General features: G+C 44.9%; 1 protein-coding gene across 2 annotated transcripts in view; it reads right to left on the reverse strand.

Annotated features, from left to right (window-relative positions):
- SGPL1 (sphingosine-1-phosphate lyase 1) overlaps positions 1–22,924 on the reverse strand; it is a 74,491-nt gene extending 51,567 nt beyond the window's left edge. For both annotated transcript variants that reach the window (XM_049789148.1, XM_049789147.1), the window contains exons 1-2: positions 22,809–22,924; positions 21,964–22,031 (exon numbers count right to left, since the gene is read on the reverse strand). In XM_049789148.1, the coding sequence (XP_049645105.1) occupies positions 21,964–21,990 (27 nt within the window). In that variant the 5' untranslated portion in view covers positions 21,991–22,031; positions 22,809–22,924. The remainder of the gene's footprint in view (positions 1–21,963; positions 22,032–22,808) is intronic.
- Between the last annotated feature and the right edge of the window lie 3,489 nt (positions 22,925–26,413).

Genomic DNA, 26,413 nt, shown 5'->3' on the forward strand with positions numbered 1-26,413 from the left:
AGCCCTGGCAAAATTTCCAGTTTAAAGCATCCCTTTACACTGTCCAATATGTATTTATACCTGCTTAATATGTATTTATAAAATGACACAAAGAATATCAAAAAAATCTTTAAAAATCTTTTAAAGCTGTATTAAAGAAAAAAAGTGAATTTTAGTGACATGGAGATAAAAATAAAGTCTGAATTGTCAAATGACAATGCATAAAAAGAAAAACAGCCCTTCTCATCTTTCTTTTCCAATCTAAAGGTTTAACTAAAAGATTTAAATAAAAACCTAAAAAGAAAATTCAAAATAGCTCATATTTTATATTCAGCAAGCCTCGTAATGATTATATAATTAAGAATCTATTGGAAATTATGGAGTCATCATTGTCAACTTTTCTCTTTTATTTTTCATTTTGGGCCACACACATCAATGCTCAGGGGTTACTCCTGGCTTTATGCTCAGAAATTGCTCCAGGCCCAGGGGACCATATGAGATGCCGGGAATTGAAACCGGGTCTGTCCTGGGCATGTAAGGCAAACATCCTACTGCTCCAGCCCCATATCTACTTTTTTTTTGTTTTTTTTTTTTATTTTTGGGCCACACCCAGTGGTGCTCAGGGGTTACTCCTGGCTGTCTGCTCAGAAATAGCTCCTGGCAGGCAGGGGGGACCATATGGGACACCGGGATTCGAACCAACCACCTTTGGTCCTGGATCGGCTGCTTGCAATGCAAACGCCGCTGTGCTATCTCTTCGGGCCCATATCTACTTTTCTTAATCATGATGGATTCTCTCAGTTCCCATCACTTCAACCAATTCTGTGAATCTGGAACCTGCTACATGTTAGACCCCCAAATTTCAAACTTTCCAATACAGTCCTATAGAAATGTATTTTTGTGCAGTGACATGAAGAGAAAAGCCATTATCCTCACTTTGCAAAGCATCAGAATTTATTCTGATAGCCTGCTTGTCGGGCCAAGTTTAGGATCTACTGAAGTAACTGGTAAAGTCCAGGAGATTCTAAATTGCTTAGCCACATGTTTCTTTCCTATTGGTACTAATCCACAGCTTGCCAAGTGATATCAAACACTTTTGGTTCTCCAGTTACGTCAAGAGAACAGGAAATTCTCTAAGCAGACTTCCCAAGTGGCACTACTGTCTCCCTATCATTTTAAAAAGCAAAACCAATGTAGTATTACACCAACTAGGCAACTGTCAGACAATGGTACTACACACACACACACACACACACACACACACACACACACACACACACACACACACACAAGTTCACCAACTTTCCCAAAGAAAACATTCCAAAATGAATCATTACCAGGTGAGAAAACTATCTCAGTGGGTATTTCCATACCCATCCTGGATGAGGTTTATTTCCTTTGTGCAAATACAAATTGAATAAAGCCTTTCTCTATTAGTAAACAGAAGCACACCATCACCATCTGTACTAATTTTACTCAAATTGCAAGGTACCGACCATTTCCAGGCAGAAAAAAGTCCCGACTCTTTCACCAAGCTTCAAAATAAAATAATGGCTGTCAATATTTCCCAGCCCTGGTCTGGGCTGACCCTTCGAGACCTTTTCAAAAAGGGGTGGGGAAGAGGGCAGATTCCCCTTTCACATGGACTATAGTAGCCCAGCGCCACCCCCTACACCCTCTGACAGAAATGGCCCAGCACTACAACTTAACCTTATCAAGCTGCCAGATCACCATATTTATTTCAGATCTACAAATCCTACCTAGACCATATGGCCTGACTGCCATAATGTCAGCTCAGTAGTACCACAGGAAATCTGATAAGTAATGCAGAAATCTATCCACATCTACCCACTGAACAGAAGGCTCAAGTAGCACTAACCACAGCCCAGCAAATAAAACCTTAAGATGCTGACTTTAGTAACAATATGGAGAGATAAACAATCATTTCATTGTGACCTGTGTTAAGTTGTAATAACTCCTCCATTTGCCTTTGTCTTGTGTGTGCCTACAAGGAGGGAGGGTAGGGAAGTGGGTGAAAGACTGGGGACACTAATGAAGAGAAAGTCACACTGGTGATGAGATTGGTGTTTGAATGTGCCTGAAAGGACTATTTATGAGTAACTTGGAAAATTACAGTATTATAATAATAAAAATTCTTTTTTTTTTATGCAATGGTATCTCTTCTTCAGCAATTCCTGACCCTTCCCATCAATCATCCCTGAAATTCTTCTCTGCTATAAAGATGTCAAGTGTTTCCTACAGTTTCTGGCAGTCAACCACTATTTTCTGAGAGCCTCTTAAAAATATGTTATTCACAGGGGTCAAAGTTCACCCAGTGGCTCCACTTCAAACTTTCTCTTCTCTTGATAAACACTGGGTTAGGTAACTACCCATCAAGTAACAGGGAAATGACAACAAAAAGATCAAGAGGGGTCATGACAACATACATTAAAAAGGTAAGACGTGAACTTAACTAAACAGAATGAACATTTTTTGGGGGTGAGTCACACCAGGAAGCGCTAAGGGGTTACTCCTGGCTCTATGCTCAGAAACATCTCCTGGCAGGCTTGGGGGACCATATGGGTTGCCGGTTTCGAACTACCATCCTTCTGCATGCAAGGCATGCACTACCTCCATGCTATCTCTCTGGTCCCATAGAATGGACATTTTTTTATAAGTAATCTCATGGTTGTTGCTACACTAAAAATGATGGAAGAGGAAAAACTAATGGTTAAGTAATTGTTCTGGAGCAAACTGATATTATAAGCTATAAGCAGGCTAAAATACCAACTTCACATGCCGAATGGAATCCCAAGACATGGAAAAGAATACCAGAAAGAAGAATGCTAAAGAAAGAATACCAGAGAAAATAAGAATGCCAAAAAAAAAAAAAAAAAAAAAAAAAAAAAGGTGGAAAGCCAATGCACTAACAGTTAAGAAAATCAGGGTATAGTGTAGGCCTTGGCCTATAATCTGTACAACAAACAAACAAACAAGATCTCTAATTCCAGAGGTTTGACTGAGACAACTGCAACCAAGCAGATCTTCTAGAAACATAATGAAATATTCTATCCTAGGCTTCATCCTAGGATCGGGGCAAAAACCAAGACCACCAATTACAGAAGAGTGATTAAAACAACTGTGATGAAACACAACTCCTAGAATCGTAAAGACTCCTTCCTATATTCCATCTTTTGACCTGTGCAAATACCAAGATCTCTAGCTACAGAGGTATGATTTTATCATCCACGACAGAGCAAAAAATTTCCAGACACCACAAAAGGATTTAGGGAAGAATAAAAGAACAGAATAGAACAGAGCCTGTAGTTATTCCCATGACAGTATACTTCAAGGGCAGAAAAACCCTGTATCTCTTAAGCCAAGGGAATTCCCTTTCTAATCTCCCCAATATTTACTGTGCCTATGCAAGAAAAGAGAAGCACAAATAAATTTTTTTAGTTTTGTTATTGTTGTTGTTTGTTTGTTTTTTGTGCTTTGTTTTGTTTTTATTTCAGGATCGTGATTATTATGTGGTTGTGATCTATATTGCTGTCGTGCTTTTAGAGTTTTTTGTTTGATTTTTTTTTGTATTGTTGTTATGTTTTTCTTCCTTTTTCCCTGTCTTCTCTTAAATTGATATTTATAGCCTCTAGGACTCCTCCCATTTTTTGCTTGATTTTTGCCCCATTTTATTATTGTTTTTTTCTCTTTCCTTCAAACAGAACCACATAACTTGTTCCACCTCACAAATGGAGGGGGAAATAATGGAGGGTACCAAGACCAAACAGTCATATGAACATTAAGTAGAAATAAAAAAAAAAAACGATCAGACTTAAGCACTAAATCAAAATCCAATGACAACAGAATCGATACCCAATTTACAACATGCTAGACACAGCGGGGACCACTTATACTAGCAGCCCAAGGGGTAGAAGAGGAGGGTATGGGATGCATGCTGGGAACAGGGGTGGAGGGAGGACAGCATTGGTGGTGGGAATGCCCCTGATTCAATGTCACTATGTACCTAAAATATTACTGTGAAAGATCTGTAATCCATTTTGGTCAAAATAAAAATGAAAAAAAAGAAAGAAAGAAAGAAAGAAAATCAGGGTAGGGCTGGGGCAATGGCTCAAAGAATTGAAGTTCAAGTTTCACGTGTCTACGAAGGTTCCCATGTACCACACCAGGAGTAACCATGAAAGAACAGCAGATGTGCCCCTACCCCCTACCTTATCTTACCTTCTCTCTCTCACTCTCTCACTCTCTCTCTCTCTCTCTCTCTAATTCTCTTTTCTCACTCACACACACACACACACACACACACACACACACACACACACACACACACACAATCAGGATTAAAAGCCAAGGAAAACGGAAAACATTTCACCATCAGAAGATGACTATTTCAGAAGTTCCACAGAGACCTGGATTCCTTGCCTAAGAAAATGTAGCAATTCTGCTCAGCTGATCATAATGACCAGAGTTGACTAAGGCTTGGATGGCTAAACCTCAAGAGAGCCAGTTTCCCTCCATTCCAATCACACATACACAGCTCTCCAACTGCCTCTCCCAGTTTGAGAGACTTGGACTACAGACAACACCCACATCTCAGCTCTAAGAGTTCAGTCACTCTTTTCCTTTTTCCTTTTCCTTCAATAAACAATCCAGAATAGCAAGGCCTAATTCTATCACTGTGGAATCATTGACAAAGACCAGCTTTCTGGGCAAGCTACTTCCTTACAAAACTGTCCTCTTCTCAAGTCATGCCACCATGAATTGGCATTTCTCAGATGCCAACCATCCAGTGGACTTTACTTCATACTACTTCTCAAAAGACAAAGAGAAGATAACGCCATCAGCAAAGGGCATTGGGAGTCTGCTTATCTTAGAGAAGACACTCAACTCTGGAGAAGAATCAAACAATGGTTTTGACATCTGAACCCTCTCTCTCACCAGGTTTGAGTAAGAGTTCAAATAAGGGAATAGAGAGACCAATTTTATACCATGGAGAACAGCATATCTATCATGGTTTAAACTTTACATTTACTCAACCCAAGAGAAGGCATTTAAATACTGCTGACACTCCTGACTGTTCAGTGAAATCTGAGCAAATTTGATGCCGGGCTGATGCTGCACAGAATGTTTGCAAATCTGTACGCACACTTGGCTTTCACTCACAGCAGTTCACCTTTCCAGCAAGCTCCCCAGCCAAGCTCCAGGGGTATCCAGTTCATGAGCACTTTCTGCCTTCTGACATGGATATCACCAAAATCAGAAATGGCGATCATGACTCACTCAGCTTTGGAGCAACAAAATGCATTTTCCCCCCATAGCTCAGTTCCCAGAACCTAACTGTCAAATACACAGACTGTGAGAAGTGCCCCCTCCCTACCCCGGAAGTACCAAACTGACAGTTTTCAGAGTCATCTAGTTTCCTGAAGCAGTTGGAACAATGGCCCAAAGTCACTTCTACCCAGCAAACCATCAGGCTCAGGTCCCACCAAGGGTGTGAACTGCTGTAGTATTTTTCTCCTACTTGCAAACCTCATTCTTCGCTCAGCCTGGAAAACCCACACATGCTACTTGCTTCCAAAAGAAAGAAGAATAGAAACTGGTTTGAAATGTACACCAAGAAAAAGTTTAACAAAATCTGGGTGAAATTATTGTCCAGAGGGACTAAGAGATCGTCTAATATAATCCACTTTGGCGATGAAGAAAATGAGGTTCAAAGACAAATCCTAAAAATGACAAATTTCTCAGGAGTCAATTAATTCAAGGCAGAGCCTCAAAGTTCTTGTTATATATGCTTTACAAGGGATTCCATCAGACAAATATATGGAAGAAACCAGAAGTATGTCTTCTGGAAAATCTCCTCTGGGAATGGCATTCCAGCCTGGAATTCTTTCTGTACATCAGAACTCCTAATTCCCCTTTTTTTAAAATAAAGATCACCCGTAGTTGCTTATAGATTACTAAGCCCAAGTTGACTCACTGTCTGACCAGCTGCCAAACTGAGAGTCCTCTGTCTCTCAGACAGATGCCCTTTGAAACATTGCCATTTGCAATGCTGTTACTGAATGAAGTATCGTGCATATCACTTTATCCCCTTTCAGCATCCAGTTCTTGCCCAGATTGATCACTTCCAATTCTCATTGTCATAGTGGTTCCTTCTCTGCCCTCGCTGCATCCCTCACTCTTTGAGGCAAGTTTACCCACCATAGACCAGTCCTCCTAGCCCTCTTCTCTACTGCTTCTGGAATATTAATAGCATACAATCTATTTTCTAAATATCCCACGAATAAGTACGACCATTCTATGTCTATCCCTCTCTCTCTGACTCATTTTTCTCAGCATAATATTCTCCTTATCCATCTATGCAACAATGTTGAAAACCACAGTGTCTAAATTGGAAACAAAAAAGCAGGGGAGAGAGACTGGGTGGGGGGGAATGTCTGCCATAGAGGCAGGCAGGGTAGATGTCAGGTGGGAAACTGGGCCATTGGTGGTGGGAAATGTGCCCTGGTGAGAGATGTTGGAGACTGTACAGACTGAAACTCAATCATGAACAACTTTGTAACTGTGTATCCCATGGTGATTCAAAAATTTGTCTATAAAAATAATAATTAATAATAATCAAAATAGGGTTGGGGAGAGAGCATGGAGGCAAGGTGTTTGCCTTTCATGCAGAAGGATGGTGGTTCAACTCCCGGCATCCCATATGGTCCCCGTTGCCTGCCAGGGGCAATTTTCTGAGTGTAGAGTCAGGAGTAACCCCTGAGTGCTGCCGAGTGTGACCCCAAAACAAAAAATAAATCAAAATAAAGTAAAGAAAGGATATAAAGAAGATGAAGTGAGGTCAGAGAAAGGACCACTATGACAATAAGAGTTGGAAGTGATCCATCTGGGCAAGAACTGGGTGCTGAAAAGGGATAAAGTGATATGCATGTTACTCCATTCAGTAACCGCATTGCAAATGGGCAATATGCAAAATGCTCAAAGGGCATCTGTCTGAGAGAAAGAGGGCTCTCGGTTTGGCAGCTGGTCAGGCAGTGAGTCAACTTGGGCCTTAGTAATCTATAAGTAGAAGCCCTCACTCAGGGCCCATACAGATCGGCAACCCTCAAACCCATCAACTACTCCCCCAGGCTAGTCCTCAGGCTTGGACCAGCTGTTCCATGCAGTCATATCCCTTAAAGCAAAGCTTCACTTTTCCTTCCTCCTTTTTCACCTCTCACACAAGATCCAACATGTAATGAAATGGTTCTTCCAGAAGAACCAGAAATCCAAGCCTTCAAGCAGGACTCAGCTATTGAGGAAAAGAACAACCTGTTCTGGTCAGTTCAATGATCCTGACAGATAGCATTACAGATTAGGGATGAAGTTTAATTATAATAAGAGTTAATTTCTTGATTTGACTTTCCTTCAGCCCTAAAAGCACAGAAAGCAAAGCTTCATAGAACTTCCAAGTGCAAAATAAACAGGGCAGAAAAGGCTCTAGTCTTCCGTGCCTCGGAGGCATTACAGTTCATCAGGAAAAAATAAAGGGCCCAAAGGGAAAAGTCCTCTGAGCCATTAAACAAGTTAAGAATTGAGCAACAGGGGCCGGGCGGTGGCGCTCGAGGTAAGGTGCCTGCCTTACCTGCGCTAGCCTAGGAGACGGACCGCGGTTCGATCCCCCGGCGTCCCATATGGTCCCCCAAGCCAGGAGCGACTTCTGAGCGCATAGCCAGGAGTAACCCCTGAGCGTCACCGGGTGTGGCCCAAAAACCAAAAAAAAAAAAAAAAAAAAAAAGAATTGAGCAACAGATCCAAAAGGAGTATAGTCAAGCCCATGGTGAAAGTGACTGTCTGAGGAGGTAAAATCCAGACCACAGTATTCTCAAGAATTCTTTCTCCAGAATTCCCCCAGAGGTGTCAAGAGATACAAATATCTGAAAGAAGAAAGCTTAAAAGCCCATGCTTTTAAGACCTGCATCAAGAATCAGACACTGGGCAGGAGAGATGGCTCAATGGTTGGAGTGCATGCTGTGCTCATGATGAAAATTCAGGTTTGTTCCTCAGCACGCTATGGCTCCCTGTGCACTAGGAGTGACTTGCCCCATCAAACAAGCAAACGAACAAAAGAAAAGTAAACAAAAAAATCTCATATAAAATAATGGCAGGTTCAGACGAGGGGTCTGTGCTTGGCCAAGAAACATCCATTCTTGGGGTTCTGCTTGAGGCTCTAATTAATCTTCTGATTAATCATAATCCTGTCCCAGCAGAAAGATACTGTAGAGCCCTGAGTGAAGGTGCCTTGCCCAAATGCAGAGAACCACCTGCCTGGGGAAATGGGGTGCACAGTTTGGCCCTTAACACCCTACTCATTCATCAGCCTCTTGGTACTGAACCATTCACTTAAGGCCTGCTTCTGGGCCAGGCTTTCATTATACAGTAGCCCAAGTGGCGCCCTCCCTATGACCAATTGAAAGTCAGTCCTAGATACATAGCCTTATAAAATACAAATAGAACTAAAAAAAAATTTTAGGGTTTTAAGGAGGTAGCTTCCTTTCTCTTTTATTTATTTATTTATTTATTTTTCAAATAGCAAAAATTTTGAGCAAGGGAAGAACTAAGAAAAAAGAAGCGTCAGCAATACAAGCTCAACCCCTTCCACCAGCATGAGTAGGTCTAAGCACCGGAATATTTCAGCAAAAAACTTCCCCACCACTGGGAGCAAACAGGCCACAGGAGGGAGCCAGAACCCCCAGGTTTTCCAGGCCAGTCAAAACATCTGAGAAACTGGAAAGAAGAGGGAGATACACTGTCAAAAGTGACTTTTTGGGGAGACAAAGGGGTACCCAGCAAGGCTCAGGGGTTACTTACTCCTGGCTCTGAGTTACGCTAGGATCACTGCTGGGAGTTCTCGGGGGACCAACTGGGATGCCAGAGATCTATCCCAGGTCTGCTGAGTGCAAAGTACTAGCTGTCCCTGCTCCAGACCCAATAATGACATTTTTAAAAATACATCTCTATGCTGAGGTTGGACAGCAAAGGAAGATGATGCTGAGTTAGTCGACCAAAGGACTCTGACAAGTCTCCTGTAGCTTATGGAGAAACCTCAAGTGCATCAAACGCAGCTCCGTGAACAGGAGTAGGGAACGAGGGTAGAGATGACAACATGAAGTTTGTTCACAAATATCTTCTTTGCCTACAGCAGCAAGGCCAGCTGTGAAAACTTAGGACACAGAAGCTGACAAATTTGCTGGATTCTGACACTCAATAACCAAAAGGGTTTACTGGGCACTCGCGTGCACATAGGCACCCCCAAAGGAGTGTCATCCTCTGAAGAACAGAAAGGAGCATTTCCTCAACAAATAAGCCAAGTCTGCAAACAGTCCCAACTTTCCCCTACATGATCTAGATTTAACTTCCCCCCAAACATCATGATTGGAGACATCTGCAGCATTGCTTCCTTCTCACATGGTGTCTCTGACCAGCAGGAGTGATTCGCTTTGTCACTACATTAAAATACTGGGACTTGAGCAGAGTCATTGCACAGCAGGGAGAGTGTTTGCCTTCAATGCCGCAGGCCTGAGCTCAAACCCTGGCATCCCCATATGGTCCCCTGAGCATTGCTAAGAGTGACTCCTAAGTGCAGAGCCAGGAATAAGCTCTAAGCATTGCTGGGGACGCCTCCCTCCCCCAAATCAAAGGATAAAACAGAAACAGATCCCTGGATTCCTGGCTGTGGATCAGCAGAGAAAAGCTCTCTGGCAAGTTCCTTCAACATCTACTCCCAAAGAAGCTATGTACACACTGAATGAAGACAGACTTAATTTCACATATGAAAAGCTCTTCAAACTAGCTGATAGTGCAAAAGGACCAATATGGCTACTTCAGTACTCAAGAAAGTCCCAGGCACTCCAGGGGTACTCAGTCAGGTGGATCAACAGCTAGGTGTGAGGAGCAGGGGCGCTCAGGAACCCCGAGGGACCACACAATATCAGGGATCAAACCCAGGTTGAGACATGTAAGGTATGTGTCCTCAGCCCTGACTATCGCCAGGGGCACCACTTAAGAAATTTGTATGTGTATGTGACCCAAGGTAATATGGGTATATGAGGTAGGTATGCAAATCATTTGTTGATAAGACATCACAAGGAAACTTATTTAACCCAATTTGATCCCTGGTACCATGTAGGATCCCCAGCACCAGAGTGATCCCTGATCACAGAGTCAGTAGTAAGCCTTAAGTATCACTAGGTATCTTCCCCACTCCAAATAAAAAAATTAAATTAAATTAAAATTGGTCCTAATTCACTGTCCTTATGCACCTTAAATATAACTGTGAAAGACTTGTAATTCACATGGGTCTCAATAAAACTTACTTTTTAAAAAAAAGAAAAAAAGCAAAAGATCATTAAAAAAAAAAAAACTAAAATAAGAAAATTAATTTAAAACGAATTTTTGGATTTTTCACAATCTTCACTTAGTTCCAGAGTTGTTGAACTAAGGGTCCAGAAAATCCTATAGGTTACTGGTGACAGAGGATTCTGGTGACATGGAAGCTATTCTTTTCTTTTTTGGTTTTTGGGCCACACCTGGCAGTGCTCAGGGGTTACTCCTGGCTGTCTGCTCAGAAATAGCTCCTGGCAGGCACGGGGGACCATATGGGACACCGGGATTCGAACCAACCACCTTTGGTCTTGGATCGGCTGCTTGCAAGGCAAACGCCGTTGTGCTATCTCTCCAGGCCCTCTATTTTTCTTTTTTTTTTTTTTTTTTACATTTTTTTTAAAACTTGATTGATTGGGGCCGGAGAGATAGCATGGAGGTAGTGCGTTTGCCTTGCAAGCAGAAGGTCGGTGGTTCGAATCCCGGTATCCCATATGGTCCCCCGAGCCTGCCAGGAGCGATTTCTGAGCATAGAGCCAGGACTAACCCCTGAGCACTGCCAGGTGTGACCCAAAAAGAAAAAAAAAACAAAACAAAACTTGATTGATTGGTTTTTGAGCCACACCTGGCAACGCTCAGGGGTTACTCCTGGCTCTGCACTCAGAAATCGCCCCTCACTGACTAGGGGACCATATGGAATGCCGGGAATCCAACTGGGTCCCTACTGGGTCAGCCACATGCAAGGCAAATGCTCTACTGCTTTGCTATCTCTCCAGCCACTGGAAGCTGTTTCCTAGTTGTGAAAGTTGTAAATATTGAAAGCTATGCTAACTATAACCATGTAAAATCTGCCATATTTGTGCAGTGCAAATGCCTTCCCTCCCTGCTAGGAAATTTCTTTGCCTCTGTTCACATATTGTTCACATATTCATGTAAAAACTCCTGAACTTTAACTGTCTGCTTTTTGGACTTTTTCTTCTCAGTATCTATTACAATATGACTACTTTTTCCATTAGGAGTAAAACAATTATGTATTCATCTTCTATTTCTACAAGCATCACAATTTTAATTTTATCAGAGGGGGTGGAATTACCTCTTTCATAGAATGAAAATATTATGTAAAGTAAAAAAATATATTAAATTTAGATTAGATTGATAGCATAGCGGTAGGGCGTTTGCCTTGCACACTGCTGATAATGACAGACCCAGGTTCAACCCTCATAACCCCATTTGGTCCCCAAGCCTGCCAGGTGCAATTTCTGAGCACAGAGCCAGGAGTAACCCCTGAGCACCACCAGGTGTGGCCTCAACCCATCCCCAAATTATATAAGCTAAGTAAAAACAATTCAATTACTTATACCTGGCCCAGCTCCCACAACAAGGAAATGACATCTAAGGAGTGAGGTTTTCTCTGAAAATGTTCCCCCAGCCCTTGTGGTGACTTTTGTACAATTCTATGAATACACAAGAAACCACCAAGTTGTGTATTTCATGATCCAGTAATTTTATTTATACTCATCAAATGTTCTTGCAGCTCGGATCAATTGAAGATTCTTTGAACATACATTCCTCCCCTCCCCTGCCCTGAAGAAATGTGTAAACTACACATTACCATTAAAAACACGATGATTCTTGGCATTAAACAGGATCTTGAATTTTTAAGAGCCTATATTTCAAGTGAGTGTTGCTGTCATGAAAATCTTTTTTTTTTTTTTTTTTTTTTGTGGTTTTTGGGTCACACCCGGCAGTGCTCAGGGGTTACTCCTGGCTTCATGCTCAGAAATTGCTCCTGGCAGGCACGGGAGACCATATGGGACGCCGGGATTCGAACCGATGACCTTCTGCATGAAAGGCAAACGCCTTACCTCCATGCTATCTCTCCGGCCCCCATGTCATGAAAATCTTAATCTTCCCAAGCCTTTGACTCATTAATAAGTCTTATTAAAACATGAGTAAGGGGGGCCAGAGAGATAGCATGGAGGTAAGGCGTTTGCCTTTCATGCAGGAGGTCATCGGTTCGAATCCTGGCGTCCCATATGGTCCCCCGTGCCTGCCAGGAGCAATTTCTGAGCCTGGAGCCAGGAATAACCCCTGAGCACTGCCGGGTGTGACCCAAAAACCACAAAAAAAAAAAAAAGAGTAAGGGGCAGAGCGGGGAAGGCATTTACATTGCATGCTACTGACTTGGGGTTTGATTCCTGGCATCCCATATAGTCCCCTGAGCCTACCAGGAGTAATTTCTATTTTTCTTTCTTTTTTTGTTTTTTGTTTTTGGGCAACGCTCAGGGGTTACTCCTGGCTCTGGGTTCAGAAATCACCCCGGCAGGCTCAGGGAACCATATGGGATGCCAGAAATCAAACCACCGGTTGGCCCTAGATTGACCACGTGCAAGACAAATGCCCTACTGCTGTGCTGTCTCTCTGGCCCCACCAGGAGTAACTTCTGAGTGCAGAGCCAGGAGGAACCCCTAAACACTGCTGAGTGTGACCCAGAAAAAAAAAACAAAAAACAAAACCCGAGTGATCTGGCACATTATTGAACCTCTAAGCCACAAAACATTGAATAAAACTAGATACCAATAAATTCAACAAAAAAGCGACAGTCTAAAGATAATGCTCTGGACAGGCATGCCTCATGAGAAAGCCTGTGATAATATCTTGATCAGAAAAAAAATTGGGGGGGGGGGGCCAAACTGACAGCACATCAGTAGAGTGTTTGCCTTGCATACAGTCAATCTGGGATGGACCCAGGTTCGATCCCCAGCATCTCATATGGCCCCTCAAGTCTGCCAGGTGCAATTTCTGAGCTCAGAGCCAGGAGTAACCCCTGAGTGCCTCCGGGTGTGGCCCAAAAACAAAACCAAAAAAAAAAAAAAAAAATTGTTGGGCAACATAATAGAATATAGGAGTGTTTTTTAATTTGCCTCCAGTATCTGGAACATTCCATGCCATTAAGGCATAATTTTGAGTCTTTCCTGTCTAGTATCACTCCTGGCGGTGCTCTTGGACCATATGGGATACTGGGGATTGAACCTGGGGTCTGCTTCATGCAAGGCAAACGCCCTCCCTGCTGCACTATCGCTCCAGCCCCATCTTGGCACTGTCTTTCTGGAACTCTTTTCAAGCTCACCAGCCAAAATGAACTTTCAAAAGAGCGAATTTAATGCTTTCAGCAAGTATCCAGTGGGCAGACAAGGTCTCCTAAAACGACTGAATGCAAAATGTGAATCTATGACAGAGACACAGCTATCCCTGCACCTAGCTACTATATAAAAGCTACTTAGCTTTGCCTGAGATGTAACTGCTACAACAGTCCTTTGCAAATCAATCTAAACCTGGCCCTTAACAGTCTATATACTGCTACCATCAACTGTTTATTAATATTCATTGGCTAAAAAAGAATAAGACTGCAGAAGAGATTATATTCTGTAAATGTTCTTCAAAACTCAGGAGTGGCCACCATAGTTAGAAATAATCGGCCCTGTATGCAAACATTGGCGATTGCCACTATCACACCTTTACTGTATTTTTTTTACTCTTATCCTTTAAGGAAAAAAATACAACTTACTGAACTTAAAAACAAATTACTGTAGTAGAATGCCTGTCTCGAATACAGGCAGGGGATGGGAAAGGGAGAGGGGGTAATGTTGCACTGGTGAAGGGGGGTGTTCTGGTTATGACTGTAACCCAACTATGAGCATGTTACTTAAATAAAAAAATATATTTAATAAAAAAAAGAGAGAGAAAGAAATAATCGGCCCTGAGTTTAGCTTATATTTTTTTAGAGAATCATTTTCCATCTCTGAAAAAATCTTTCCTACTTTAGGTACCAGAGCAGAGTGGGTAAAGCACTTGTCTTGCACACAGCTAACCCAGGTTAGATCTCTATCAGCCCATATGGTCACCTGAGCTTCACCAGAAGTGATCCCTGAGTGCAGGGCCAGCAAGAGTAAACCCTGAACAACACTAAGTGAAGCCCCCAAACAAAAGCCCCCCCCCCATTTTTTTTTCTACTTTAGATTCTTCTGGTATATACTGCCCAGCTTACATTTAAGCTATAGTTAGTGATTTTGACCAGTGAAAAGCTTCCTAAAAATCAAACATACTCAGCAATGCTGAAAACAGAAAAAGCAGTCTGCAACCACTCTGTCACGGCACTGGGGAAGAGATTCAACACAGCAAGGAGAGCTAGTACTGGGGATTTCTAAAAGCCTGAGAGGCCATTAAGATTCTAAGGCAGGCCACTGGAACAGAACTACTTGAGAGCTGCCAAAGCTTCTCCCCTTCTGTTATCAGCGAGAATGCCTTTCACACAGCAGGCCCCATTATCCAAGACTGCTTAAGCACCATCTTTTCCTCACAGGAGCCTTTCAAATGTAACTTGACCTAGCAGTGCTGGGTGCAACCTGCTGGGTGGACTCCCTTTCCTCCACACTTTCCCAAAGGGCAGGCATCCCCAGGCTCCAGGGATCTCTGGTTTCCAGTTAAAACTTCTAAACTTGGGCTTTTTTTGGCACTCTTGTTTTTCTTTTTCATTCAATGTGTTATTATGTCTCTTTATATATATACATATATATGCATACACACACATACATATAATTGCCCATGGTTGAGTTTCAGTCATAGAATGTACACCATCTTCACCAGTACACATCTCCCACCCATGTACATCACTTTCTCCCCTTCCTACTGTGATTGATCCTCATCTCTATCATGTCTGGATAGTATGATCATACTAGCTTTCATTTTTCTTATATCCCACAGATGAGTGAATGAGTGAGATTATTCAATGTCTATCCCTCTCCCTTTGATTCATTTCACTCAGCCTAATAATCTCCAGTTGAAGTGGGCCAAATGAAGATCAAATGCAGAAGGAATATTTAAGGCCCATTTTCCCCTTCACTCTTTTCCTGTGGGGACCAGAGGTTGGTGGAGGCTGCATTCATCCAGGTCCCAATGCCTTAAGGAAGATTCTAGAAAATGCTCTTTCCCTTGCCCCTTCAAACATAAGAGTGACAGAGAGATCTTCAATCCACTATTTATGCATGCTATGCTGGTCCATGCTAACCTTTGTATTTTGGTTTTTGGGTCATACCTGGTGGCACTCAGAGGTTACTCCTGGCAATCTCAGGATACCATAAAGGATGTCAGGAATTGAACCCCAGTCAGCCACATGCAAGACAAACTCCATACCCATTGTGCTATGGCACTGGCCCCTCCATGCTAACCTTAAATAATCTTGCTAAACAATCCACCTCTCAAACCAACTGTTGGAGACTGCAGGGGGGATACATAATATCTCCTTGCAAAAACACTTCTAGTCTATAGTCATAAAGCTGGCTCCTATCTCCTCTAACCTTACTGTATAGATTAATTGGTTCTGTGGGTTTACCTACACAGAGCTAGAAATCAGTTCCCTATGGGGAATTCTTAATCCCAGACTGATTCCCAATTTTGCTACAACTGGGTCCAAGCTATGTGCATCAGATTGGGCAAAACCCAATTAAGAAGACAAGTGTTACTAAAAATTCCTCACACCGAGATTGCAAAGCCATGTCAGGTGGGTAGTCAAATCTAGTTTATTTACTCTTATTACAACCCTATTCTTCACACCAAAGGCTGGAAAATTATGTGATTCTTTTCGTATTTTGTTTTACTTATAAGATAGGATCACCAAAAATACAGTACTAATTATGGTGAAGTACTAATTATAGGCAATAAAATGTTCAATTTCTTATCAGTCTGCATGAATTTTTGTTTGTTGCTTTTTTTCTCTTTTTGATTTTTAGGCCACACTCAGCAGCACCCAGGTTATTCCTACCTCTGTGCTCAGAAATCAATTATGGGATGCTGGGAATCAAACCCGGGGCAGCAGAGCAAATGCCCTATCCTCTGTACTACCTATGCTCCTGCCCCTCCATAAATTTTCTTTGCTTCTTCTAAACAAGTCTACAAAGTCACCCAATCCAAATAACAGAAAAGAGCTAAGTCCTTTATCAGACATCTTGAGACTCAGCAGGAATGCATTTCTTAAAATAAAGTATCAAAGGTCAAAGATAGGGGCGGGGGGGGGGGGGGGGGGGGGGGGGTGGGGGGTGGGGTGGGGGGTGGGGGGGGGCGGGCGGTGGCGCAAGAGGTAAGGTGCCTGCCTTGCCTGCACTATCCTTGGACGGACCACAGTTCGATCCCCCAGCATCCCATATGGTCCCCCAAGCCAGAAGCAACTTCTGAGCGCATAGCCAGGAGTAACCCCTGAGCATTACCGGGTGTGGCCCAAAAACCAAAAAAAAAAAAAAAAAAAAAAAAGATAGGGGCGGGAGAGATAGCATGGAGGTAAGGCATCGGTTTCGAATATGGTCCCTCAGGAGCAATTTCTGAGCCTGGAGCCAGGAATAACCCTGCTGGGTGTGACCCAAAAACCACAAGGGTCAAAGATAAACTCTAATATCTGGAAAGATAAGATTTCTTTCGTATTAAAAAAATATATTGGGATAGAGCAGGGGTCTCAAATTCAATTTACCTGGGGGCGCAGGAGGCAAAGTCAGGGTGATCCTTGAGTGCAAAGTCAGTAGTAAGCCTTAAACATTGGGAGGTTTGACCCAAACAACTAAAACAAAACAAAACAAAACAAAAAAGGATTCCTCTAGGGCAGGGCCACAAAATGTTGTATGGAGGGCCATTTGCTGCGGGCCATGAGTTTAAGACCCCTGGGATAGAGTTATAGCACAGGTAGGGCATTTGCCTTGCATGTGCTGACCTGGGATGGACCCAGGACTGGATTCGATCCCCAGCATCCCATATGGTCCCGAGCCTGCCAGGAGCAATTCCTGAGTGCAGAGCCAAGAGTAAGCCCTGAGCACTGCTGGGTGTGACAGAAGAAAATAAGGAAGGAAGGGAGGGAGGGAGGGAGGGAGGAGGAAGGAAGGAAGGAAGGAAGGAAGGAAGGAAGGAAGGAAGGAAGGAAGGAAGGAAGGAAGGAAGGGAGGGAGGGAGGGAGGGAGGGAGGGAGGGAGGGAGGGAGGGAGGGAGGGAGGGAGAGAGGGAGGGAGGGAGAGAGGGAGGGGGGAGGAGAGGGGGGAGGGGAGGGGAGGGGAGGGGAGGGAAGGGAAAGGAAAAGAAAAGATAAGGCATCTGCCTTGCCGGCGCTAGCCTAGGATGGACCATGGTTCGATCCCCTGGCGTCCCTTATGGTCCCCCAAGCAAGGAGCGATTTCTGAGCGCATAGCCAATTTCTGAGCCAATTTCTGAGCGCATACCCAAGCATCACCGGTGTGGTCCAAACCCCCCCCCCCAAAAAAAAGGAAAATAATAGCTAAACAAGAGATTTTGTTTCCAAAATGAGAAGAGTGCTGCAGAAATCTTGAAGAGGTAAAGACTTAAGAACTTTACTATCATGGAGTGACAGTGCAGCAGGGAGGTTGCTTGCTTTGCACATGTCTAAGGAGGGTTCAATCTCCCGGTATCTGTATGGTCCTCCAAGTCACCCTATAGCCATCTCTCTGGCACCCCAAATCACCAAGAGTGATCCCTGAGTACAAAAGTAGAAAGAAGTATGTCTTGAACACACCAGCTGTGACTCAAACAAAAACAAGAATTTCTCCCTACTACAGAGATGTTATGATGCTGTACATCCTCCAATCCATTTTGTTTTGAGGCCACATCCAGTGATGCCCAGGGCTTACTCCTAGCTCTGCACTCAAGTAATCAGTTTTGGCAGGGCTTGGAGAACCATATGGGGTGTTAGCGATCAAACCAGATCGGCCAAGTGCAAAGTAAACTCCTTTATCCACTGTACTCTCTCTAGATCTCCAAGATCAACTGCAAAGTAACTGGGTTTGATCTGTGTACTAAAATGCCCCAAGCCACACTATAAGAGATGTGTTAAACTCAGGTAAGACTCATTCCCAGCCAAGAGAACAAGAGCAGCCAGATACCAGGCAGGTCAGTCACTACCCAGCTGACACTGGGGCAGATCATTCCTGGCTGTGGGGGACTGTGCTATATGCATGACTGTGGCATCTGGGTACATTCCTGATAGCTGGCACCTATGTCCCATGCACAAAATTGTCCAAAAAATTGTCAAATGTTCTTTTTTTGTTTGTTTGGAGGCCACACCTGATGTCAGGGCTTACTCTTCAGTATTCAGGAATCCCTCCGGGTGGTACTCGGAGAATTTTAGGGGGTGCAGGGATCAAACCCAGGTCAGCTTCATGCAAGGCAAATGCCCTCCCTGCTGCTTTATTATTGCTCCAGCCCTGAAATCGTGAAATGTTCTTAGGTACATAACTGCCTCTGGTTTGGTGACAGTTTGGGGCCTAGATTAGCATTACCTCTCTTATCCAGCCAGCACTACCTTAACACTCAGGACAGCCTTGATTTCCCTCTGAGGATAGGAAAAGAAAAAAGCCCTTCGTTAGCTTTGCAGCAAGATTTTTATCTGTAAAGAGACAAGTATAGGGAGACTTGCAAAGTGAATCTACCCTCTGGCACTAGGAAGGAGAAGTATAGGATAAAACAGTATTTGTTGAAGTGGAGAGAGGTTGCTAAGAAAGACCTGTCTTGAATTCCCTCTGGCAACCTCACAGGTCCCAGTGGATGAATTATACACAATCCTACTCTCTCTGTGACCTGGGTGGAAAGTCTTAAGAGCCCACGGCAAGTCACAAGTGAACAAATGGAAAAAGGCAGGCAAAGCTTTGGCATCAGAAGAGGCAGAAGGGCAGGAATTTAGTAAGGGCATCCTGGGGCAAGTGGCTCCACAACAGGGTATCGACCTCACACGTAGGAGGCTCTGAATGGGCTCCCCAGCACTATTCCACGTCTCCAAGTGCCATTTCCAAATGCCAAACCCAGTCTAGCCAATAGAGGGTGGGACACTCAGCAATTGAGAGGCTCTCTGCCCATCATTAACAAGACAATATGTGGAACTGAGTTGGGGGGCAAGGAGTGCACCTCAGTCTGAAATTGGTGTTTGGACTCCTCATGCTCTCCAGGTTGGGTTTTCAGAGTTTACAGACTCGAAATAACTGGAAAGACTCAAAACGCTCTTACTGTTCTTTAATGAGCTTCCTCAACGATTGGCATCTCACACCTATAGATGTCATGTCTGATATTTCCCTACAACATAGTCAAGTTTACACTTCCCCCAATACATATTTCCCAAGTGCCACCTACAATGCAAATACACTACCTCCCTTTTGATCAGAGGGAAGATTCTCCAGGGCCTACATTATCTATGTACACTGATGCCTCTCAACCTTTTAGATCATTCTACATCAAAGGTTCCTTGACCTACTGCCCTTTCTCATAAAAATGAAAAAAAAAAATGTATACAATGGTCCCTCTCCATTTGATCAGAAATCTACCTTCTTTTATTTTTAAATGAACAAACAGAAAACACCTCAATGGCACTTAAGGCATCCTGGATCTTTCCAGAGCTACCAACAATAACAGGGTGAGGGGCAGGAGCTGTGAACTTTGGGAAATACTATTCTAGACTAGCAGAAGCAAAGTTAGCAACTAAAGAAAGAACCCGCAAACAAAACAGATTCCCAAGTTTCTTCTCTGAATCAAAGCACTCACCACTCAGACTGTGAAATGACAGGTTATTATGAGACGTGATAAGCAAAGTTGGGCATATGTGAAGCCCCTCAGACATAAGCCCCATCCCTTACACATACATGAATACATAAGAGGGAAAACAGACACTCCCGTTGTTACAGGTCATTTTGTATTAACCCTCTAAGAAGCCAAGAATCATGAGCATTGAGCAGAGGAATTATTGGTGATTGATTCCTTTGGCTTATTTATTTCCAAGTTATCCAATAGAACTGCTTTGATGCTAAGAATTTAGAATTCCGGGGCCGGGAAGGTGGCGCTAGAGGTAAGGTGTCTGCCTTGCAAGCGCTAGCCAAGGAACGGACCACGGTTCAATCCCCCGGCGTCCCATATGGTCCCCCCAAGCCAGGGGCAATTTCTGAGCACATAGCCAGGAGTAACCCCTGAGCGTCAAACGGGTGTGGCCCAAAAACCAAAAAAAAAAAAAAAAAAAAAAAAAAAGAATTTAGAATTCCGGGGCCGGAGAGATACCATGAAGGTAAGGTGTTTGCCTTGCATGCAGAAGGATGGTGGTTCGAATCCCGATATCCCATATGGTCCCCGAGCCTGCCAGGAGCAATTTCTGAGCATAGAGCCAGGAGTAACCCCTGAGCGCTGCCAGGTGTGACCCAAAAACCAAAAGAAAAAAAAAAAAGAATTTAGAATTCCATATGCTGTTTACTATTGTCTGATCATCCATGAAATCTGAGGCAAGAAAACTCTATTAGGTAGACTCATTATAGTTGATCTGTGCATTCCCTGATTTGTCTGTATGTCTCAGAAATCAGCTTGACTCTCAGCCTCAAAGTAGAACTAATCACAATCTATTTTCTCTTCCCCTCCCAGAAATTTAGAGATTCTACCACTGTAGGAAATCAGCACCAGGTAAGGAAAAGATAGTATTATTTTGCAAATTCTGAGAAGTGACTTATTAAAAAGCGACTCCAGTGTGGGAGAGATAGTCTTGCTTTGCAAAAGGTCAACCCAGGAGAGATCCCTGAGCACAGAGCCAGAAGTCAGCTGTGAGCATGGCCAGGTGGTCCCCTGAGCACCACCTGAATCGAGCCTCTGAGCACAGCAGCCCCTGAAATCTATATGAGGTGCTGACCAAGGCCCTCCTTCCAATAAAGGGAACCCATATGTTTTTTTTCTCTCAAGTTCTTTGGAAGTTGCCCAAAATTCTCTCTCACACACACACCACAGAGCCACCATGGGATCATAAATGCTCTGAGCATAGAACATCACTCTGGCAGACATTTACTGGGGCAATACTCTCTCTTTCTCTCTCTCTCTCTCTCTCTCTCTCTCTCTCTCTCTCTCTCTCTCTCTCTCTCTCTCTCTCTCTCTCTCTCTCTCTGGCAGACATTTATTTACTGGGGCAATTCTCTCTCTCTCTCTCTCTCTCTCTCTCTCTCTCTCTCTCTCTCTCTCTCTCTCTCTCTCTCTCTCTCTCTCAGAAGAAAGAGGCACACAAAAGATCTCTGGAGAAAAGGCAGAGGCGAACATAGCAAAGCAGGCACAGTCCTAAGCCCAACTCAAGCACTTCAAATCAACAGCATTTGCTCTTACCCTTCCCAGGAGCCTTCAGATCGCTTTTATCCTGTCTAAACAAACAAGATAAGAATGCTGACCTGATCTCAACCCACTCTATAAGCTACGTCCACCCATCAACAGAGGTTTGGCAGACACCAACAAAATCGAACCGAGACTTTAAAACTGCCCTGGTGGTATGGAATGGAAAGGGATCCAGGACTAAAAAATAAATGCAGTCATGTATCCGTCTAGAAGATCCTAAACCCCAAAGAATGCTGAGTTCCCCAGAGGAAGTGTCGGTGGTGAAATGCACACACACACACACACACACACACACACACACACACACACACACACACACACACACACACACACACACACACACACACACACACACCCCCCACCTCTCTGGAATAACAACAAACCCAAGGGACAGGTGGTGACTTTGGAGAAATGAAGATTCCGAATACTCACCAACATCAGAAGGTCCGTGCTCGGCATCTTCCGCGCCGCCGCCTTGCACACCCTGCACGGCTACCCCTCTGCAAAAAAGGGAACTGGATTTGTTTACAGGGACGCCTCCAAACGCCGGCCTTCGCCTGCCCAGATTTGCTCGCGCGCTACCAGGCAATGGTTGTCGCGCGCGGCGCTGAGAGCTCAGATTTCACTCCCCGAGAGCACAAGCCGCGCCCAGCGCCGGCGCCCGCCAATCAGAATTCTGAGGGCTCGCACGCATGGCCACGCCCAGAGCTTGCACCCGCCAATCAGAATCCTGAAGGCGCGCCTACACACCACGCCCAGCGTCCGCTTCCGCCAATCAGAATCCTGAAGGCGCGCCTACACATAGCCACGCCCAGCGCTTGCGCCCGCCAATCAGAATCCTGAAGGCGCGCCTACACGCCACGCCCAGAGCTCGCACCAGCCAACCAGCGTCTTGCGAGAGCGAGGATAGGCCCCGCCCAGATCGCGAGTCCGCCAATCAGAATCCTGAAGGCGCGCCTACACGCCACGCCCAGCCCTCGCGCCAGCCAACCAGCGACTTGCGATAGCTAAAACAAGCCCCGCCCAGAACTAGTGCCGGCCAATCAGAATCCTGCAGGCGCAAGCTCGCCCACCTCCCGCGGGTCAAATCCCCAGGAAACGCCTCGGCCTCCCTCCTGACTCCGCCCCTGGACCCCATCCCTTTCTCCCCAGCACCGTCCGGAGTCTCCGCCCGGCCCAGTCCGAACTTGCACCAGGCCTCGGCCCGGGCGGCCCCAGCCAGGCCTCCTCCCTCCTCAGGACCCCGCAGGACCCTTCCGCCTCAGGCTCCCTTGCACCTCCTCACTCTGGACCCAGCGGAGTCTCCCGCTCCCGTCCTCGCGCAGTGCGCACTCGCCGCTGCAGCAGCCGGCAGCAGGCCGCGGGCTCCCCCTGCTTGGCCCCCCGTGGGCGGGCTGCCCCTGCCGCCGCCGCAGAGATTGCAGGTCCCTAGGCCGCGGCCCCACCCACTATGCTCCCCGCCCGGAAGTGGCCCGCGGGGCTCGCCTCCCTTTGTAGTCAGTCCCTCCCTCCGCCCGCGGCACCCGAGCGCCACCTGCTGGCCGGGCAAGGGCCGACACCAGGTCTTCGCGGGACCTCAAGGGTTGAAGCGGTCCAGGAGTGGCTTCCCGGAGTCACCATCATCTTCCCCATCATCTTCCCCACCCACCCCCCAAAATTAAAATCAGTTCACTGTCCACTCTTGGTTCCTTGTTAGACGGAGGACAGCCTGCGAAGTCAACTGTCCAAATTGATCCAGAACAGTAACTCCAGATGGGTCTTCCTAAAACCTAGCTTCTGGGTCCCAGTAACTGAAGGTGGACATTGCAAAAATATATGAGCCATAAAGGTTTCTGAACAAAAAAATTTTACAAATCAAATCATCTCCCCCGTGTTGCCCTTCTTGAGAAGAAGAGATCACTGTGGGAGAAGTTTAATCAGTCTGCTGTGTAAAGTTGCCTTTATTATTTATTTTTTTATTTATTTGGTTTTTAGGTCACACCCGGCAGCGCTCAGGGGTTCCTCCTGGCTCTTCACTCAGAAATCGCTCCTGGAAGGCTTGGGGGACCATATGGAATGCCGGGATTTGAATCACCGTCCTTCTGCATGCAAAGCAAATGCACTACCTCCATGCTATCTCTCCGGCCCTGTAAAGGCCTTTAATAAGATTTAGTGGTTGAGGACTGGGGATTGATCACTTGATTGATAACTTGTCTTTCTGTAGACTTCCATGGAGGTCAGGGATGCTTAAAAAAGGAAATCTTCCTTTATAAAATAAAGTTTATATGGTCCACACTTGCTTCCTGACATGCCCACAATGGAGAAAAGATCAGTCCAATGTGATTTGTCAAAGTAATTTGATGAACAGTCTTGGGAATCGTCTTGTATTATTTTAGTGGCCACCAATCTCACAAAAGACACATTTATTTTCCAAATGCAAAACCCAATTTCAAGTGCATGATCTATGTCTGGCCCAGTGAAGCAAAAGTGGAAGGCAGCGTAGGAACATCACTGATCTTTCCTGCACTGTTCTTTGTTTTTCTACCCCCATCCCTGCCAACTCACAAGTAGTTCTCTTATCTCCAATGTGGGCATTTGAGAAGTGATTAGGTTTAGACAAAGTCATGAAAGTAATGGAACTGATATTCTCACAGGACAAGCAAGCCAGACCAGAATGTTCTCCACACCTGTACCAAGAAGGTCATATAAACACACAATGAAATAACTGGTATTTGTAAGCCAGGAAGAGTTCCCTCACCGAAAACTTGAATCTGCCAGCATCTTGATCTTGAACTTGCCAACCTACAATGAATATTTGTTCCTGAAGTCACCTAAACATAGTAGTTTCATACAGTAGCCTGGGCTGACTAGAACATTAACTTTGACAATTAAGTGTTTGGTTGGTTTTGGTTTGGGTCCACACCCGACCAACAGCTGTACTCAGGGATTACTCCTGTCTCTGTGCTTAGAAATGGCTCCCGGTGGGGCCAGAGTGGTGGTGCAGCAGTAAGGTGTTTGCCTTGCATGTGTCTGACCTACAAAGGACTGAAGTTTGATCCCCCAGCGTCCCATATGGTCCCCCAAGCCAGGAGCGATTTCTGAGCACATAGCCAGGAGTAACCCCTGAGCGTCACTGGTGTGGCCCAAATTAGGAAGGAAGGAAGGAAGGAAGGAAGGAAGGAAGGAAGGAAGGAAGGAAGGAAGGAAGGAAGGGAGGGAGGGAGGGAGGGAGGGAGGGAGGGAGGGAGGGAGGGAGGGAGGAAAAGAGAAAGAGAGAGAGAAAGAAAGAAAAAAGAAAGAAAGAAAGAAAGAAAGAGAGAGAGAGAGGGAAGGAAGGAAGGAAGGAAGGAAGGAAGGAAGGAAGGAAGGAAGGAAGGAAGGAAGGAAGGAAGGAAGGAAGGAAGGAAGGAAGGAAGGAAGGAAGGGGCAGGGGAAGGGACGGGAAGGGAAGGGAAGGGAAAGGAAGGGACGGGAAGGGAAGGGAAGGAAATGGCTCCTGGCAGGCTCAGGGGACCATATGGAATGCCCGGGATTGAACACAGGTCCGTCCCAGGTTGGGGGTGTACAAGGCAAAAAGCCTTGCTATCACTCCGGCCCCTACTTTGCCAAGAACTATGCCAGGCATCTTTACCTCCAAAGTCCTGTCTATATCCTAATATCCCCAGCTCAGGTGATTTGTTTCCCTATTTGCACACAAGGGTGTGATAGCCCAAAGAAGGTAAATGATCATTCCATAGGCACACAGCAGGATGGGCTAGACTACATTCTGGGGGTGGGGGTACGGTTGGGGTAGTTACAGCTTCAATCTGGGAGGACCTAAAACCTACACATTGATTCCTTAGAATGAAAGTGTGACAGAGTTGGAAGGGCCTTTCTGCAATTTGCCAGTTCAGCTCAACCCTATTATATATGAAGGCACGTTTTGACAGAGCCCAGAAAATGTGTGTAGGGTGTGTGTGTGTGTGTGTGTGTGTGTGTGTGTGTGTGTGTGTGTATACAATGTCTATGTGAATTCATGCACAAAAAGAAAAGAGAAAAGAAAAAGAATACAATCAAGGTTTAATAAGCCAGAGCAATAGTACAGGGGAACAAACTTGCCTTGCATGCAACTGACCTGGCTTCTATTGGCACCAGATGGTCTCCCCCAAGTTTAACAGGAGTGAGCCCTGAGCACAGAACTAGGAGTAAAACCTGAGAATAACCATGTATGACACTAAAGTAAAACAGAGCAGCCACATTAACCAGCAAAGCATCAAATAGAAGAAATCAGGCCTAAACAATCCAGAAGATAGAGGGAGAAAATGTTGCCCTTAGCCTGGGAATTGCAGTCACTCTGCAACCAATGAAACAGAATCCTAGCTATTGTTTTCAGATGTTCTACCTGTCTTCATGGATGCCTAGGAGCAAATAACATGTAAGAGCACATATGTCCCCATCCACCTCCTGTGGAACTCACCTAGAACCAGGGCTCAGGATAGATATTGGAGTATAGAGCTCTGACCTGCTGCCAAAGAGCAGGCAATTGGAGTGCCTCAGTGCCTGAAGCTGTCCTACTCCCATCCTACAGCCAAAAAGAACATTTAACAAGCAGGTGAACTTGATTCCAGTACTCTCCTTCCACTGGGGACATAGAGGCTAAAGGTCCCTCTGAAATGGGAGCAGCTGGCCTACAGTAGATAACATTGAGATGACAACAAGGTATATTGAGGTACTGGGAGACATGTCACAGGTATCAGAAGTCAGAGTGACCAGGCCTCTAAGAAGCCAAAACTCTTTTCTAAGGAAACCCCACCTTGCCCCAGGAAGGTGAACCATGGCCTCTAGACTATACCCTCAGACCTAGCAAAGCTTATAAAAACCCAAAGAAATAAAAAACTTCCTCAGGCAGAAAGAAACCAGGCAG

This window comes from Suncus etruscus, chromosome 15 (assembly GCF_024139225.1).
Source record: "Suncus etruscus isolate mSunEtr1 chromosome 15, mSunEtr1.pri.cur, whole genome shotgun sequence".
Classification (NCBI taxonomy): Eukaryota; Metazoa; Chordata; class Mammalia; order Eulipotyphla; family Soricidae; genus Suncus; species Suncus etruscus.